Raw genomic sequence first — 19,090 nt, 5'->3', positions numbered from 1 at the left:
CAGACTACCCACCTGTATCTATTTTTAATTTGGTAATGACTGTACTTGCTAAAATTCTACCAAAATGTCACTCACAGCTTTGGATTCCAGCTTTTTTTAAACAGAATATGGAGCAGAAAGCATAACCTATTATGCAAAACTGTCAGATGCTTACTGTAAAATCACAGAAATAAATGCATAATCCTGATTTTCTCACAGATCAAAACTTCATTAAAGGAAAATAAAACTTGAATCTAAGTGCTGAAGAGAGCCAAGGTATTCTATAAAAAGCAGCAGGGCTCTGATCTATGTGTGTCCTGCTTACCCACACAGCCCCTGCTCCACAACCGAGGGATGCCTTGTACTCTGTGGGTGCAAGGAGAGGCAGAATTACTGGAGACCAGGGTGACTTCTGTCTCATCAAATTCACGGATCAGCCAGACATTTCAACAGCACCAACTGTTGCAAGGAAAACTGCTACCAAATCTCAGCTGCAGAAATGTCAGCTCAGGGCACGCCGCACAAATCTAGTGCTGAATCCTTAACTACAAACCCACAGCCTGAAAATTTTGGGGGGATTCATGCTACTCCTTTAAGTAAGAAAATATTCCAAATAATCACACCACAAACATTTCTTGCCTCAAACATAAATTAACTGTATGTTAGAGGACTTTTTTTTAAAAATCTGATTAAAATTGTCATTCATGAGACTCCTGCTGTTGGCAGCTGTATCACTATCAGTGACATCCTTTGGGGGACTCTCAGCATGTGGCCCACATCAAAGGTAATATGCCAGTTTTCATCCTAACTTATATATGCCTTAACAAGAACAGGAATGTTCCAGACTTTACAATGTAATTAAAATATTGAAGTATTTTCTATTGTCAAAATATCGTTAAGGTGAGACTGAAGTGGACTCACTACTGTTAACAAAGGGAGATATCACTAATACTTGCTTTTACTGGAATTCTTTACAGGATTCCTCACATCCTTACACCCTGCAATGGGAGATTAAACCAACAGAGTTTGAACATGTTACTTTGTGCAGAATGATCAGCAGATGAGATTTTGTGGAAACAAGAGTACACACAAGGACCTGGGGGAAGGAAAATAAAAAAAAAGTATCTGGGATATGGTATTTCCCTATCCTTGCACTGTGGAAATCCTGCAAATCCCTGAGCCCTCCTGGCACCCCTCACTGCCAGAGCTCTGCTGGTCACCCATGGATGCTGCCTGCTCCTGGCTCTGATTTTGCTTTCTCCAAGGATGTTTTAACATGAAATTCAAGATGCATTTCAGAAGGGCAGAGCTGGATCCTGCCCTGCCCCTCCCTCGCCTTCCTGGGCCCCGGCAGGACCAGCCTGTGACTGCACGTCAGCCTCTCCCACCGTGTCCTTCAGCAGCCCCAGGACCCTCCTGAGACAGCTCAGCTGCAATGCTTTCCCTTTTTAAGAGTGGGGCATCCAATCTGCCTTGCTCTTCATAAAATTTTATACAGAAAGTCCTAAATTTGGTGTGTTTCAGCTCAGTATCAGTCCCCACAGGGCTGTGGAGCCCCTGTGCCTTGCAGATGAACACGAGACCTTGTCTTAATGGGGACACTTCAGAGCCACCTGCTTTCCTTCAGCACATTGGTAGGGGGACAGATTTCAGCTACTACCAACAAAAATGAGAATTATAACCAAGGAAAAAATGTAGCCTTGGCTCCAGAGAGGCCAAAATGATTTATGACATCAAGACCTAGTAAAGAGACTAATACTCTGAAGGGACTGTGTGAGCTCAGCCCTCACTCACATCCTCTGTGCCCACTCCTAATCACTTCATTTACGACTGGAAAAGTGTTTTAACAGACAAAATTAATTATTTTGAATAATCCTTCTGAAATACGATATGCATTTTAATTGTATGTACCCCATCATTAATTAAAGTTCTTTACCTTTTGGTGCATTCATTCAAAGATTGTACCAGTGACAAAGCAACAACTGTAAGAAGATTGTTTACTAAAATTAAACATACAGCTGAAGGGTTAATATACTCTTGTGATACAATTAAAGCAATGCTAAAATGTTTTCATTCCAGTTTTTACTAGACATTATTTTTCCACTCTTTAAAATCAATCTCTTTGTTCCAGGAACACATTTCCTGTCAATAAAATGAAAAATGATATAGATTTAGGGGGATAGTGGTCTCAGCGTAGCATCTCTCATATTATTATTCCAGTATCATCTGTTACAAAGTAAGACCAATTCCCACATCTAATTACAAACAGGATTTCAGAGTCATTAAACAAAATACATTTCCATTAGTGCTGCTGTAAGAAGATAGGGGAAAAAATGAAGATTACTTCATGCTGCACCTCTGTTTTTCAAGCTTTGAAGATTTAGACCTCTGCACTCTGAGACTATAAATTTGTAAAGGATCTGAAAGGTGACAGACATGTGAAAGCTCTCAATTCTCCTCCGTTTAGCCATAGCATTTACATTTTGTCATTAGTTTATCTTTTGCTGCACTTAGTTCTGCTAGCAGATATGGCAAGAATCTGGAGAGGTTGTTTATGATCACGCCGTGTGCACCCAGGGGCATTTGGTTTGGTGGCAGGCAGGGCTTTTTAACAGATATGAATCTTTAATAGGTATGAATCTACAGATTTGTTCCAGCAAAAGTTAGAAATCATTGTAAGGAATCCTGTCTTTATTAAAATAAAAAAAAAGGAACAACAGTAATCTGTATTTCCTCAGTATTCCGAGGAAAAAGAGGAACAAAAGTTCTTTGACTTCAAATAAAATAACAACCAAAACATACCAAGGAAACAGATTATATGAGATGCTTAACTGCTGAAATGTAAACTTACAAGTGTATATATATTCTCCATTTGTAAACACCTGGCAGTATCTAATATCTAATTGTCATGAGTCCATTTAAAATATGCCCTTGGGAATTACCCACTCAAAAAGCATTCACACAACGCAGAGCTTCACGAGTTAATACCAACTTTTCTAAAAAGAACCCAATTAAGGATAAAACCTAAATTTGCTTGATCTTTAAACCAGTTTACATTAGCTCAGGATGTTTTATAAACACAGTTAATTTCATCATGTGTAAGATAAGTATGGAAAACCTGAAAGAGAATTCCTCTCACAGAAAAAGATGCCTCATTTACAGAGAAGCGGAGAGAATTTCATTTTCAAAACTCTTCTGAGTTTTGACAATATATCCTTTATTAGTTTTAAACCTAAAGCCAGAGCTACTTCACATTTCTCAGAGTTGGGTGTCAGTCAATCCAAATATGTAAATATTAGCTGATGTGTCAACAACTATGTGTGAATCATTATCTACATTTACTATAAAGTATTTATGTTCAAATTTAAATGGATACTTTAAAAAACACAGTTAAATTATTCATATGCATTCAATAGGTAACTGCATAAGAATGCATCTAAAATGGGACCTTAAAGTAAGTTTGGAGATAAAAAATTCATTTTTGCATTCCATTGAAACTGAGCTTCACTAAAGCCCCTGAAATTCTTGGTACTAAACCCTGCCCACTGCTGGGGCAACACAGCACAAAATATCCACTGACACTCACTATCCAAAAACCCACAATTTGCCAAATAAATGGATATCTGCATCTTATTTCCAAGCTTCCCACATGGAGACTGGGTTCTTGGGATGACTGAGGGAGCCCATTAGGGAGGAACAGGAGAGGAAACAGCACAGTGCAAACGAGGCACAACTGACCCAAAACAAACAGCATTTCTCTTCCTGGTTAATGCTTGAGGAGCTGTATCCTGAAAATACAACAGCACTTCCACCCCTTCCCCCAGGATCATCAGTGCCTGTCCCCAGGGAGGCAGCAGTGCCACCATCCACAGGGAATTCCCTGCTCCTGTCACTCCCCAGGCATGGAGCTTCCCTGACAAGCAGCACTGGGAAAGCTTTTTAAAGCCCCCATGTCATGAGAAGGTTTGAGTTCCTTCCCTCCACTTTCACTGAAAAAGCTCAAATAAACTTCACCATCGCTGCCATGAGGGTTCAACCAAGTTCCATGAAAGCACAACTCAAGGCTAAGCATGGAAGCACATCCTGAAATCACCAAGTGTCACCACGCCCTGAATCTCCCTGGGTGAAACTCCCTGTGCAGATCCTGTCCCACAACAGGGGCAAACATTCCCTCTGTGCCTCCTCACCTTCCCACCTCCATCCTCACCATCACCAGCACTTGTACTACCCACAAAAATAGCACTGAGGCCCCAGTTTTTAGGATAAAATGTTTTAACGTGTCTGCTTGGGCTGGAGTCAAGTCTGGTTGTTCGATGAGACAGCACAAAAACCAAAACATGCTAAATTCTCTCTTGCTTCAAGACTGCACATATCCCTCCTGGCCAAAGGACAATTTAAGGAAATTCATAACTATTTCAGAAAATGCATAACTCTCTGATCAAGTAACACAAAAATACTTCCCTTAACAACAGGAAAAATTACTTCATGAAATCTACATGGTACTCAAGGATTTAAAAAAACCTGTTCTCTGGTCCTGTCATTTTTACATTCTTACAATAAAATAACAGCCTTGGCATCCTGCTTTTTAGAGAAAAGACCTACCTCTTTTGACTTTTCAAGCACTTGAAAATTTTAAAAGAGAAAAACTAAAAAATGCTGACCGTGTAATAGCTGGGTATTCATGGTGGGTGGAGAACATGAAAGGTTACAATATGGATCTGTGCCTACGCGTTTCTTTTCAACTTGAGCAGCATCCTCCTGCTTCTGCTAACTCGGCAATCATACAGCTGACAGATTTCTGGGTTTTCTAAATAATGCATGGGATTTTCTTTTAACATGTCAGTGCAAAAGTATCAATTCTGCCCCTGTGTCGTTTGTGATGCTGATTTTCCTTGACAGCATTCCATTAAACCAATGAGTTTTTTCCCTCCTGATGGTTCCTTAAATATTCCTCCGAGTGATGTATTTGTGGTTTTTTAAACAGATTGTGAAGGATGTTTGCATTTGTGAGAAAACTGCATGGCAGGTACTGAAGGGAAAGAAGGATAAAAAGATAACACTTTTTTTTTTTCTATGAGAGAGCTTTTTCTCTGATCCTCATATGCCAAAAGCTCGGGTGTTTTTCCTTTCTTTTCTGCCTAACTTAGCTCCTTGTCTGGAAATTAAGCAACAAGCCTCTACATACAGAATAACATTTTGACTTCCTAAGGAAATACCACTGAAACACTTAGTACTGTTTGATATCTCTCCTGGGAAAGCAAAACACATTTCTTAAATCATGCATGCTACCTCCAAAAGCCACCAGAAGGAAATACCTGCTTTGCTCTCTGCTCTGAGGCTCTGCACACACAGCTCCTGTCACGAGTGCCATGCTCTGATCCCTCCTGGCTCAGGCAGCTTCAGGGACATGCAGGTGACATCCCCCAGTCTCTGTTTGACCACCTACCCCATCTCACACTGTACACATCACCTGCTGCCATGCCACCATAAAGAAAAGCTCAGATTCCAGCTAAGTTCCAAATCCCCCTAAGCAATGGCATGTTGATTTCCAGAACACACTTCACCTGATTTCAGCTCTGCACGATGATGAAGGAGCTCATCTTCCTCAACGCCTCTGCGCAACCAGGGAGCTTTTGCTCTATTTATCTCATTTCTACAGAACAACAGATCTGGCTGTGTGGCTGGGCTGGGAGTGAGCAGGAGGCAGCTCCAGGTGCACACTCCAGCCCTTCCTCACTTCCAAAGAGGAGCAGAAAAGCCACAACCACTCCTGGCAACCCTCAGGTGCCACCAGCAAAAAGTGTCCTCTCCAAGGACTCACCTGGAGGAGCCAAAGGAGGAGGAACAGATCACTAAAGCCTTATGGTCACTGGGAATGTGAGATTCCAGAGGGATGGATTTCTCCCAGATCCAGGCTCCTTTGTCCCAAACCACCTTGCTCTCCAAATTCAGCCTTCCTGCCCTGATCCCACCCGAGGATGGAGAGGGACACCAAGCCCCAAGGAGGAGCCAGAGCCAGCCCAGGTCAGCTGGACTGTGGGGCCAGAGAGGCTCCAGTGCCAGATTAAAGAGGAGATTTTCAACTGCCAGAGAAGTTTTGCTTCAACACTTCATATGATGAGTAGGAAGGTGCAAAAAAATCTCTTTCTCTTCTGCAGAGAGAGTGGAAGGAGGACATCAATGTTCCAATGTATAACAGCATTCTTCACAGCACTGTGAACTAAAGCATTGCTTCAATTAAAAAAAAATCTTCAAATTAAACTTTTGGGGGAATTTTCCCCCCTATATTTTCAGTATTAACTCTTGCAGCATTTATTTTTAATAAGTTATTTAGAATATCCCAGTACCAAACTCCACCAGTACTGAGATTATGGTGACATCATGAAAAGGAGGTAGGTAGGACCTGATGGCAAAAAAACAACCAGCTGGAGTAGAAGCAGGCAAAGAAGTGGCACATTTACCCCCCTGTCCCTTAGACACATTTGCAAGGTTCAATTCCACACCTGCAATTTGCTGGAGAGCAATATAATATCTGAGGAATTAGTCACTGGCCGTGTTAAATTGAGTTAAGAGTTCAGATTTTAAACTGACAGGACAAATTCTGGCTTCAGACAGAGAATTCTTAGAAGCTTCCATCATCATAATGATGCACAGAGGAAGAAACTGTAGAAGTGACAGGCCAGGCATCAGTAAGAAGCAAACCCAAAATTATTTCATACTTCACCAGATACAGATGGGGATTGAGATGAATATGCCAAGACATCCTCAACACTTTTTTTTATTGTACTAATGGCCTGTATATAATGACACACTTGCAAAAAGATCTGGCAATAAAGCTTTAGGACTTAATACTGCTCAATTACATTTTTAATTTAAAATAAACAACAGCAAAAAGAGAGTATTCCACTCATCTATCAGACTGTGGGACGAGCAGAAGGCACATATCCAAAAGTGAAATATTTAGTGGCATTGTAGGAAGTCAATGTGTAACACTGAGGTAAAAACCCAACTTGATTGTTTTAAATAAAATTGCAACTCTTTGAGTCTTTGTTACTGTAAAAAGAAAAAAAAACATCAAAGGAAGCGAAAGGTCCCCGGCTCTGTACAATCATATTTCTGATTTGACAGCTACAATTATAATCATTCAGACATCTATTTCCCACAAACTCTCCACAGCCATAACCTTTAGTGATTAATTAGAAAGTTCCAGGAGCAATAGTACACAGACTAATTTCCTAAAACAATAAAACACAGAATTTCTCATTTGGAGCTAAATGAAACACGAACAGGTTGTTATTCATGCTGAAATCTAGATGCAGAGTCATGTTGCAGCCATTACAGAAGCTATTAAACACAACCTCAAATCAAAGAAACTGTAGGTCTCTCTCCTAAAATAAAATGTTTTTCTCACTTATGAGGCTTCTGACTCCTTTGCTCTGTTCCTTTCTACCTCTTCTTAGTAAAAAAAAAAATCAAAATTCAATTTTCTTCCTCATTTCACATCCCCATTTTATTTTTAATAGTCATTTATCCTGTAAGTCTGGAGCAAAGCAAACAGTTGGTGAAGGTTTCATGCACACAGAATTATCCTGGTGTTCCCTTCACAGCAGATCAAAGTTACAACCTGTGTATTAACTTCTAACCAAAATTCCCACTCTTTTCATGCCACACCAAGGAGTTTTCTGTAGTGAGTGTTTGATAATTGTTCAGTTCTTTTATTTGGTGAAATGCACCTTTTTCCCTCTATTCATGGTGGTTTTCCATTTTGACACATCCTACTCAATGTAAATCTTTGTAATGTGACCCAGCAATAAAGGAGGAATCCATTCATTAAAAAAATTATCCCAGAACTCAGGTTACACATATTGGAAAAAGGGGAAATTGGGATTTTTAATAGGATTTATACTAGTTCTTTCTGATAAGGACCTATTGCTCTGCAAGCAACACTGGCACTGGAGCCAGAAAATTTGCTTGTGGCAATTTTACTGCACCAGGCAATGAAAAGGGGAAAGAACTGAGAAAAGATCTGTATGGAACTGCCACCACACTCTTATTCTTGGGTCCCACTGTAACTAAAGTCAGTGGGAGCTTTTCCAAATATTTAAATTGGCATTGAGCTGGTTGTGGAACTCATTGAATTGCTAAACCACAAGAACTCCCTTGTAAAGTGCACACCCTTGATGCACTGTCCAAAGGCTGATGTGACAGTCCCTAAAAAGCTCCTTGTTCCTAAAATGGTGGTACCTAAAATGTGGTACCTAAAATAATCACATTATTGGAGATTTTCCCCACATGAGGTACACAAATTTTGCCCTTCCAGGTAACACACAAAACTATGAGCTTGAATTAATTTGAATATTAAACTTTTGTACAGCAGCTTTTAAAACCCCCGTACCAACCCTACATCTTTTCTGTATGAAGCTTCCTTACTTTTCTATAGTAATTCCATCTTCAGTCCTTTTTCTTGGCATCCAGCGAACTTTCAGAATTCATTCTGAACTTTATGCAAACTATTTTAGTTACAACCACTAAATAGGATTTTTCAGTGCTTTTTTTTCTGAATTCAATGTGCACTAATTGATTAGGGTCTGAGAGGTGAATAAGAAATACACATCCCACAGAACAGGAAGCTGGGGAAAGGTTTAATGCACGAGTTAGAAGCCAGATTTCTTCAAATACAGATGAGTACACAAAATTAGCAAAAGGCAATACCACTCTTGGAGAGACTGCTTTGTGCATAATTTGTCATGAATTCAAAGTTATTCCTTTAGAAAATGAGTCTAAGACCTCCCAGCTGCTGCTTTACTGGTCTAATAAATTACCATTTAGCTGGGAGGATGCACATGCAGCACAGCAGGGAATGCCAAAGGGAGAGGGGGACGCCATGGGCATCACTCTGAGCCTCTCCTCCTCTTCAGCTGGCAATGGAAACCAACAAAATCTGCTCCCCAAGGGCCAGGGGTGCAGGATGCAGTAAGAAGTGAGGCCAAGGGAAGCTGCCCCTATTGTGACAGGTACCAGAGACAAAATGGATCCATCTCGTTCCAGGTTCCCTACAATGACCAAGTAAAAATCTCCTCTATTCACCTGGAAGGAGGTCAGAATAAACAAAGATTTCCTCTTCAAAGGATCTGCTTTGACTTCACCTTTGAACCCTGTTCCTGGGGAGCTGGGACAGGGGAAGCTCAGCTCAAACCTGTATTAATGTTTATGGAGCTTGGGGAGCTCAGCTCAAACCTACATTAATGTTTATGGAGTTTGGGGAGCTCAGCTCAAACCTACATTAATGTTTATGGAGTTTGGGGAGCTTATCTCAAACCTGTATCAATGTTTATGTAGCACATGAACGTGTTCCATGCCAGGGCCTCCTGGCCAAGGTGACTCCAGCCCCAGGCAAGGATTATCACAAACCCCCTGCACAGCTGGGCTCTGCAACACCCATCCAAGGAAAGAACAAAATGCACAAAAGCCATAAATTGGTGATGGAGGATTCCCTGCCTTGCCCTTCTCCAATGACCTGTGGAACTCAGGAGTTCCCTGGCCTGGCCCTTTGGAAACCTTCCATCATTTACTGGAAAACTCCAGACAGTGACAATGCCAATGGAGAAATCTTCTGTTACTCCAGGTATATTTATATTTAGGGGGCCCTTTAAAAGGTCTGTATCCAGCCCTAATGGTGATAATTCTTCACCAGGATTTTTCAAACAATTACAGAAGTGAGCTCTTGGGAAAACTGGAGGAATATGGAGCAGTAATTTTGATTTAGCACTGGTGGGGCAAAGCTTACAAAATACAAGAGCCCAAGAATTTGAGACCCAGGTGCTGAGAGCTCCAGGGCAGCTCAGGGCAGCTCAGCATCCCTTACCTGCATTAGAATTGAGCTCTTCATTTTCTGACTCGGTTCCATTTTGACTCCCACTTCCATGCAGGCTGTTCATGGCCATAAGTTTCATTTTCTGTAGCTTCATAGCCTCTGCCATGGCAGCAGCTGTCAGACCTGAAAAATTTAAATGAACAATATGCAGTGTCAGATTGTACAATGTGGCACTGCAGGTATGAACTGAACATTCATTTTCTGTAAGAAAAAGTCCCATAAATTCAATGGTCATTCTCAGTCCAGTTAAGTAAAGCTATCCCTGAACACCATCTTTGTTTGAAAGTCAAGCCACTTCACCATTCTAAGAATTTAAAAAAAAAAAATCTTTCATGTTTATTTTTCTTTTTAACATGTAGAGCACAAAGAAATATTTATTTAATGGTATCCCTTTTGATTATACTTTTAAATATAATTTCCCGTCACTTTGATCACCTTGTCACTTTGATCTCTTTCTGCTTGACTTATTTAGCTGCAACAAAATTTCCACATGCAGAGTAAGATACAGGATTCCTTAATTTCAACAGTTCAAAGCAAATTAACATGTAATACTACAGCATTCATTGTTCTATTAAGCATCCAAATATTTTTTGTCCTTTTGGGAATTTGCTGGTTTGGATTAATATTATTGTAACATGAAAACATTACATTGGAAATGTGTAGAAAAACACTATTTGGATAATTACAGAATCAATCCCACTTTTAAGAGACCATTAAGACCTGCAGAAATTCCCAGAATTCAAGGAGGTATTGGTAGAAGATTTTTAAATTACTAAAACACATTTAATTTCCAGTAGTAAAAGAGAGTAAGCAGAGTAACATCAGGTTTACAATAATTATATTTTTTTATTATTATTGTTATTTAGATTCCCAATATCTTTTTTTCTTAAGTGTGAAGTTTTTAAGTTTTATCATTTTGGCCTGGTCACTAAATAAAGAATCAGATTTTCTTCCAGACAGTAGCAAATTACTTTTATTCTGGGCAAGATGTGATTGAAAATAATCTGAGGTTCTTGCAGGAAAATCCAAGAGATACAGGCACAAAGCCAAAAATATCTCTACAGGTACAACTGTTTATTCACTCAGTTATGGATTAAATGGGTTTATTCTTCCCTTCAGCACAGCAGGACTTGCTTTTATTATTTGCTACTAAGTTCCACAAAATCACTGATTGCATTTATTAAAACCCATTGTTTTTTGGTGGTGGTGCCTGTTCTAGGAACCCACTAAAATATCATACATCCAACAAGAATTAAATAATCTGCTTCTGGAAAGCATTGCTTACTGAGAGATTCAGATACTGATTAAAGGGAACTAATAATTTCCACACCCTATCCATAAATGACAACACCCTTTTAAATGCTGCTAAGAATCTGACATTCAGATTAGCTCTGCTGCTGCTCTGAAGGGCTGCACAAAGTTCTGATTATTTCAGAAAGGTTTAACAAAGGAAGCAATCCAGGACTGCATGGAGAGGGACACCTTTCATCACACATGGATACAGCAATTGGGTCAGGTTCAGCAAAGATATTCTGATCATCACCAATATTTCTGTCTTTTGGGTTATTTAATGTAGCCCTCACTTCACACAAAACACAACTACACTGTACATTTTTCTCAACGCCCTTTAAAGTTCTTTTAGAAATGCTACAGGTTTTTCATCACGCAGATACAAAATCCTGATGTTTAAACTCCTGTTTTTATCTCAGACACTCTCACTTAATCCATCACAGAATACATCTTCAATGATAAAACTCTCCACACACTTTCTGGAGAAGATGAAGTAGTCTGCAAACTTTTTCACTTTTTTTTTTTGTTAGGGAAACGAAGCAGGATTGCTCTTTGAGTGAGTTTTACTTTATTTTCAGAAAGTAAAAAAAACCAAAAAACTAAGCATCATCACAGTTCTGAGGAATTGACTGTTTTCAAGATTTCCAGGCACCTTTTCACTTTCTATTTTTAATCCATTTGCAAAGAATTCACATAAATTTTAATGGTTACAAAAATATAGTGTTGGAACATGGAGTTTTCTCTTCCAACATTTTATCATTTGTATGTACCCAGAGATGCACTGATAAACCAATATTCCAGTGTTTTCATCAGGGTCAGTGTTTACACAGGTTCTTGATATAGATTGGAAGCCATGAAATTTAATTAAATATGTAAAACAGTAAAGAAACTATTTATAAGGAGGTAAATAGGGAATGGAAGAAAATTCAGATCTTTAGCAAAATGTTCAGAGAAATGACAAGAGAAAAAAAATTATCCAGGGCTCTCTGTAAAAAAAAAAAAAAAAGAAAAGAAAAGAAAAATTCCCCAAAACTTTCCACTGAAGAGTTGTACCAGAAGTGCAATGAAGGCAGAAAGGTACCAGGGAACAAACAGAAAATAACAAACACAGTCCCCAAATCACCACAACGAGGCCTACAGAAATTAAAGGTAATTATTGTCAGGCATTTCTGAGCTCCCTAAGCAGACACAGCTGCCATAAGGACACCAGCCAAGACACAGTGATGGATCAGAAAACTCTGCTGTGCCATCTGCCACACCAAAGTCACTCCACTCCAGCTGAAGTTTCAGGAGTGAAACACAGCCCCAGAGCAGAGAGCAACAAGGTCCTGCACAGCCAGGCACAAGCCTGAAAACAGAGCTGAGATTATCCCCAAAATCTGTCTGCAGAGTCTTTATTCCCTCACTCACTCACTCCCCAGTCTATGTAACTTCTAGAGCTGAAAGTCAAATACTCTGTCTGAGACACTTTAAAAACAATGGAGTAACTCTTCAGCATCTCTGAGAGATCACAAAATTCAGGCTGAAGCAAATGGGTTCAGCAGAGAGGGGGTGCTGCTGACTGAAATGATTCAGAAAACAAAACAGGCAGCATTGGCACAATCTTCAATTAGCTACCACCATGGATAATGTTACTGGAGCTATTACTGAATTTAACTCCTAATAAAACTCCTTTCTGTAATTGGCTCAGTTTGGGCTAGCTGTGGAGAACAGGGCCGTCCTTCAACTGACTTACCTAAGGATCCACAAAGAACTGAAGAATCATTTCCATCCTCTTGGATGAATCATTATCAGCAGCAGAATCTCACTTAGAGCACCTCACTTTGAAAAATGTCCTGGGAACTGCTGTAACATCTACATCCATCCCTCTACTTCCCCTTAAACAAACCAAAAAAGGATTGCTAGGAAAACCCAAGTGCTGGATTCCATACTTCAAAGCTTCTGGTTTTTCCTGCCCATTTACACTTTAAATTCTCCTTTCTTCAGTTAAATTCTGCCAGCTGTGATCAGTCAGGAGCACCCAGGAAATAAACTGTGGACATTTGCTGTCAAACAGGGGCATCCCTGACAGCACCAGAGCACAGGAGCAGTCTGGCACAGTCAGGGTGGTGGTTCCTGGCAAGGCTGCCACAGCCCCACGGTGGGGCTGGCGCTGCTCCAGCATCCCCAGCATCCCCAGCATCCCCAGTATCCCCAGCATCCCCAGTATCCCCAGCATCCCCAGTACCCCCAGCATCCCCAGCATCCCCAGTATCCCCAGTATCCCAAATATCCCCAGCATCCCCAGTATCCCCAGTATCCCCAGTATCCCCAGTACCCCCAGCATCCCCAGTACCCCCAGCATCCCCAGCATCCCCAGTACCCCCAGCATCCCCAGTATCCCCAGTATCCCCAGCATCCCCAGCATCCCCAGCATCCCCAGTATCCCCAGTACCCCCAGTACCCCCAGTACCCCCAGCATCCCCAGCATCCCCAGCATCCCCAGTACCCCCAGTATCCCCAGCATCCCCAGTACCCCCAGCATCCCCAGCATCCCCAGCATCCCCAGTATCCCCAGCATCCCCAGCATCCCCAGTATCCCCAGTATCCCCAGCATCCCCAGCACCCCCAGCATCCCCAGTACCCCCAGCATCCCCAGCATCCCCAGCATCCCCAGTACCCCCAGTATCCCCAGCATCCCCAGTATCCCCAGTATCCCCAGCATCCCCAGCATCCCCAGTATCTCCAGCACCCCCAGCATCCCCAGCATCCCCAGTATCCCCAGTATCCCCAGTATCCCCAGCATCCCCAGTATCCCCAGTATCCCCAGCATCCCCAGCATCCCCAGCATCCCCAGTATCCCCAGCATCCCCAGCATCCCCAGCATCCACAATATCCCCAGTATCCCCAGCATCCCCAGCATCCCCAGTATCCCCAGTGCCTGGGCTGGCAGGGAGCAGCTCCTGGTGGGATCTCTGCCACAGACACGGCATTGGGAGCTGTGTTCTGTGCACAGGGACCCGATCCCAGCTGCTCAGGAGCTCCTGGTGGGCATGGCAGAACCTCCAGCTGCCATCTGTGATCTGCTTTTTGTGAGCCAGCTCAGCCAGGACACTCTGCACCCTCCCTCTGGCAAATTTGGCTGCACAGCACAGGGGTTTATAAAAAATAACCAAATATTTACCAAAATAACCAAAATAACCCTGCAAGGATGCACAAACCAACAGTTCATGCACAGGTTGCAGTAAAGGAAAATTCTGCAGTTGTATTCTGGACAAACAGATTCAGGTGTAAGAACCAAACCATTTCCACAATGAAAATCTGGATCCAAATTTTTCTGGATCCAAAGTAGGGCTGTTCCCAGCTGGCTCCACAGGGATTGCACCAGCCTGGGCAGACCCCAGTGCTGGAGATGAGCAGAGCCTTGGCTGCTCTGCCCCCCTGAGCCCATCCTCTGCCCCACAGCCACGGGACCTGCAGCACCCCAGAGAGGCTCCTGCAGCCTGGCCTGCAGCCCAGCAGCTCAGCAATTGTCACTCTCATATCCCCATCCCAGGCTCCTGAAGGTCATTCCTCAGGAATTCTTTCAGGAGCAGCAGCATTTTCCCTGCAGGGCCCAAAGGTCACAGCCCAGGCTGTTGCTGTGTCCCACCCCCAGCACCAGGGGACAGGGGACAGTGCCCCTTGCCCCCAGTAATGTCACAATTTATTCCTTAGCAAATACTTCCTGGTGGTTGGATAAGAACCCAAAACTCAACTACATGCTGCTGGTGTCTTGGGTGCCACATTTAACCACTGCCCAGGCACTGAAAATTGGATTTTGATGGTGAATACAAGGGCTCTGAGCTCTTCAGGTGACCCTGAGGGTCTGCTAATCTCATACTCCAGCTACAGCTATTTTTTTCCAGTTTCCTGATTAGTCAGACTGTGCCTCTCCTTCATATTAGTTTGAAAGCTTTTCTGTCAAAACTGTGAACAAGTAAATTAACTAAAGGAGAACTATGAGTAATCAAATCCTGAGGTTTGCAATTAATTAAATGAAATGGTGAGTCAGTGAACTGAAAAATGGTTTTATATTAAAACAAAACATTTAATTAAATTAACAGTCAACACATTGCAATTAATAATATTCAAAAGGAAAACTGAAACCCAGTTTAGCTGTGCCATATTATTTCAGTATAACAGTCAAGCATTGTGCATGGGCTTGTTTATTATTTGCATTCAGAGCTGCTATGGGTCAAGCATGCTGTGCTAAAAGAGCAATGATAAAATATCTGGTACTATGAGATGTCAGTATGAGAGACCATATTGCCAACAGTGAAAACAATCCTGAAACCTCCAACAAATTAGGCTTTCCAAGACTGGAAAGGAACACTCACTTTAATTAAAATTAATAAGTGAATACATATAATATGCTTTACATTTTCAGAATGCCTGCAAAATTTTACTAATTAATTAATTTTCAAAATCAGGCTGGGATGTGAAGGCTTCTCCAGCTGAAATGAATCATCCCTGCTTAGTGATAAATAGGGAGGCAAAACCCAGCACTACACAAAGGACAGAAACTGAATTCTTGGATAGGTAAAATGCCCAAAGCCTTAAAGCAGTTTGGAGATGGGTCCAAACCTCCTAAGTCTTGTTCCTGCAGATGTTTTTCATGTTTGTGAACAGACTCAAGCAGCAGCAGCAGCAGGAAGGTTTAGCTCCAGGGCATGTCCTGTTTCCAGTGGTCAATGAAGGTACCCGGGCTGCCACCTGGGAATGGGCACAAAAATATCCCTCAGTGTGCTCATCTGAGAGCCCAGGGATGGAAACAGTGAGTAACTGGTGAGTAACTGGTGAGTAACTGGGCACTGCAGGCTGGGGGTGGATTTTGGGGAGCTCTGTGGTGGGCTGGGCTGTGGGAGCACCACCCCAGAGCCCAGGCTGAAACCCAGGACACCCCTCAGGCTGAAAGGCAGCCAAGAGCCAGAAAACGCATCCCAACACTGGAGCTTCCTTCACCTGTTCTTACAGCTGCAGCCAGTTGTTCTGATACTACAATCAGATCTCAAAAATATGTTCTTGCCCGTTTTGCAACAGGAAAACTGACAAATGACAGCAAAAACTGGTTTTCTGAGGACATTTGAAATTCTGTATTTATCATGCTGCATGGTCAAAGCAAAAGAGAAAATGCAAACTCCTTGATTTATCTTAACAGGGCTTGGAGCAACCTGGTCTAGTGGAAGGTGTCCCTGCCCATGGAAGGGAGTGGAATGAGAAGATCTTTAAGGTCTCTTCCAACACAAACCAATCTGGGATTCTTGGATTCTCTAACCAGTCAATAAAAGTTGAGAAACTACTTTAGATGATCCTTATCAAAACATTTCAGACAATACTTAAAAAATGTTGAGTGGCCTAACATTTTTAAATACCACCACTTCAAAATGTCAAACATTATACTATGGCAAAAGAATCCTACTGAGGGGGAAAAAAATCCAAACAAGTATTACTCATATTCATCAGGAATTGTGAGAAATTCATCTTTCACAGAGAAGCTCCAGTCATCCTGAAAATGTCACAGTCTTTTCTGGAGGGACTTGATGCCCTGCTTTGTGCAGTCCCTAAATATTCACCAGGTCACTTCCCCTTGTGCAGCTGCGGGATGGGGACAGACCCACGGACAGGTCCCTTCATCCCACACAGGTCAGTGGGTGCTCCATCACCACCCGGGCAGTGGTGCTGGGGAAAACACTGACAATGGCATTTAAAGACTTTGCCAAATGCTCAAGGGATCAGAATTAGCGTTGCACAAATGCGTCTGAGTTTCTGACATTGCTTGATTTTGCAATCCTGGTAATTTCTGTTTAACATGGTGTGCTTGCTCACCTCACTTTAAAATACAATTTCATGCAAAAGTTCACATGAGCATAAACAAGATTCAAACCTCCAAACATCAAAACATCCCTGCTACTCTGTGGAACAATTCACAGAAGCAACAGGTTGTCACTCTCTAATTTCACACATATTTAGGGAGTAGCAAGGGCCCTGATTCTTACAAAAGCTGGGGATCTGCTTCAAACATGGGAAGAGTTCCAGATGCTTTCCTCCCATATGTGTCTCTATTATTTAAGCTTCTCACCCCACTCACAACCTCTGTCCTGATCTTATCCTCCCTGATATCCATCTGAAATACTGGAAACCTTTTTAATGTGAACATTTTCCATCAAGTGTACCTGGGATATTTCATATCCTCCATCCACAGGAGGCGATGATAACCCCAGAGCTGTCAGATTTCCCCTCTAGACCCAAGGGGCTCAGTTAGAAGCACACAGAAATTTTAATCCCAAATTAAAAGATCTGGAAGATGAGCACTCCTGTTCAAGCTGATGCACAGCAAACCCAGCTGTGCATTTCACAGTTGACTTCCTATCCAAAAAGGCACCTGCATCTCGTGTGAAACCAAACTGCAGCTTCCCCTCTCGGAGGGAAATGGGAAAACCAGAACTTCAAAAAGCACTGAGAGGGTTACACTGCTTTTTTTTCCATGATTCTTACAGTGGGTCTCATGAGAATTGATTAATTTTGTGACATTTTCTGCTCTTTTTTACAATCACTGTCATGAGAATGATTTGTCAAGGCTCTAATGCATAATACTTTTAGTATTCTGCACTACTGTGACCTTTACCTTCTTCTGGATATTTGATTGACTGACCACCCCACTCTGGATGTGCAGCTTTCAGAAGGTGGAAGCACACACCAGACACAGCAGCCATTGATTCATCACTGAAATACCACAACCCCTGGATAACTTTCACATTCCTCGGGGCAGACCTGATGCAGTTTTAGTCATGTCATTGAAACTTTTTGACACAAAATGGGAACTTGTGATGAAATTAAGAATTAAAAATGGAATGTATTTAAGCAGTGTTTTCAAACATCAAGAGAGTGATAAATTTATGCATAAGGACTCTGATTTCACCAAGTTAAATTAATGTTCATAATCACCCAAACTCTCAAACTATCTGCTTATGCTTTCATAATGCTGTCACAGACTAAAGATTGCAATTCTGTGAGGTAAGGACTAAAAAAATAAAAAATGAAACCAGAAATGTGTTAAATTACCTCCATGAGAGCAACACAAAAGAAATTCCATTTACAGGAAAAAAAATTTTAACTCCAAATTTCTAAACATTCAGAAGTCACAGGAAAGAATGGTGTTTACCAACAATATCTGCTTCTGACTGGACGACTCTGTTATCCACTTTAGAATATTCTTGGGTTCCTGGGAACATAAAATTATGTTATCAATATCTTAAACCTCACAGTCCTCATATTGATCATGTACAATCTGTTACTCCTCTCTAAGCACAGAAGTCTGCCATGGTGCATGTGCTGCCATGTGAAATCAGAATTTGCTGTTGTTTCTTTTTTCTCCCCATTTATTCCTTTCCCATGACATCACTTTCTGTGAGCTTCGAGCACCTGTCCATAAGCAGTAATGAGAGAAGGGAAATGGCAGAAGTTTTTGGAAGTGCTTTCAGCTAAGTACCAAAAGGCCTGAAATCACTCACAGCTTATCTGGAGCTGGCACAAATCTCTTGAGTTTGTAAAATTAATTGGGCTGGAAGGTCTTGTGGGAATAAGGATATCTTTGTGGGTGATTTCAAGCTACTTCCTACTTGTGACAGGAAAACACCACACAAATATTTGTTTTGTATCAGATGACACATGGCAGCTACACCCCAGCTGTCTCAATCCACACTCTTAAAATGGTGTATTTCAAGGACTTTAAGTGAATGGTGAGTTCCATAAATTCATCAGGCTAAAATATTTCACAAAAACCCTCAACACAGTGCCAGGATCAGCACTGCTGGTAGAGACTGGATTGTTTAAGTATGGTTTGCAAATTTGTAGAATCATCCCCTACATGCTGCTGCTGCCACATGAGCCATTTTCAGGACTCTGCCAGAACAGAAATGGAAAGCT

At 41.7% G+C, this 19,090-nt stretch overlaps 1 protein-coding gene across 6 annotated transcripts in view; it reads right to left on the bottom strand.

The window, feature by feature from the left end:
- DACH2 (dachshund family transcription factor 2) overlaps positions 1 to 19,090 on the bottom strand; it is a 251,444-nt gene that overhangs the window by 76,581 nt on the left and 155,773 nt on the right. For all 6 annotated transcript variants that reach the window (XM_077185958.1, XM_077185954.1, XM_077185959.1 and 3 more), the window contains exon 3: positions 9,845 to 9,976. In XM_077185958.1, coding sequence (XP_077042073.1) covers positions 9,845 to 9,976 — 132 coding nt within the window. The remainder of the gene's footprint in view (positions 1 to 9,844; positions 9,977 to 19,090) is intronic.

This window comes from Agelaius phoeniceus, chromosome 14, assembly GCF_051311805.1.
Source record: "Agelaius phoeniceus isolate bAgePho1 chromosome 14, bAgePho1.hap1, whole genome shotgun sequence".
NCBI lineage: Eukaryota > Metazoa > Chordata > Aves > Passeriformes > Icteridae > Agelaius > Agelaius phoeniceus.
This window is presented reverse-complemented; position numbering and strand designations above follow the sequence as displayed.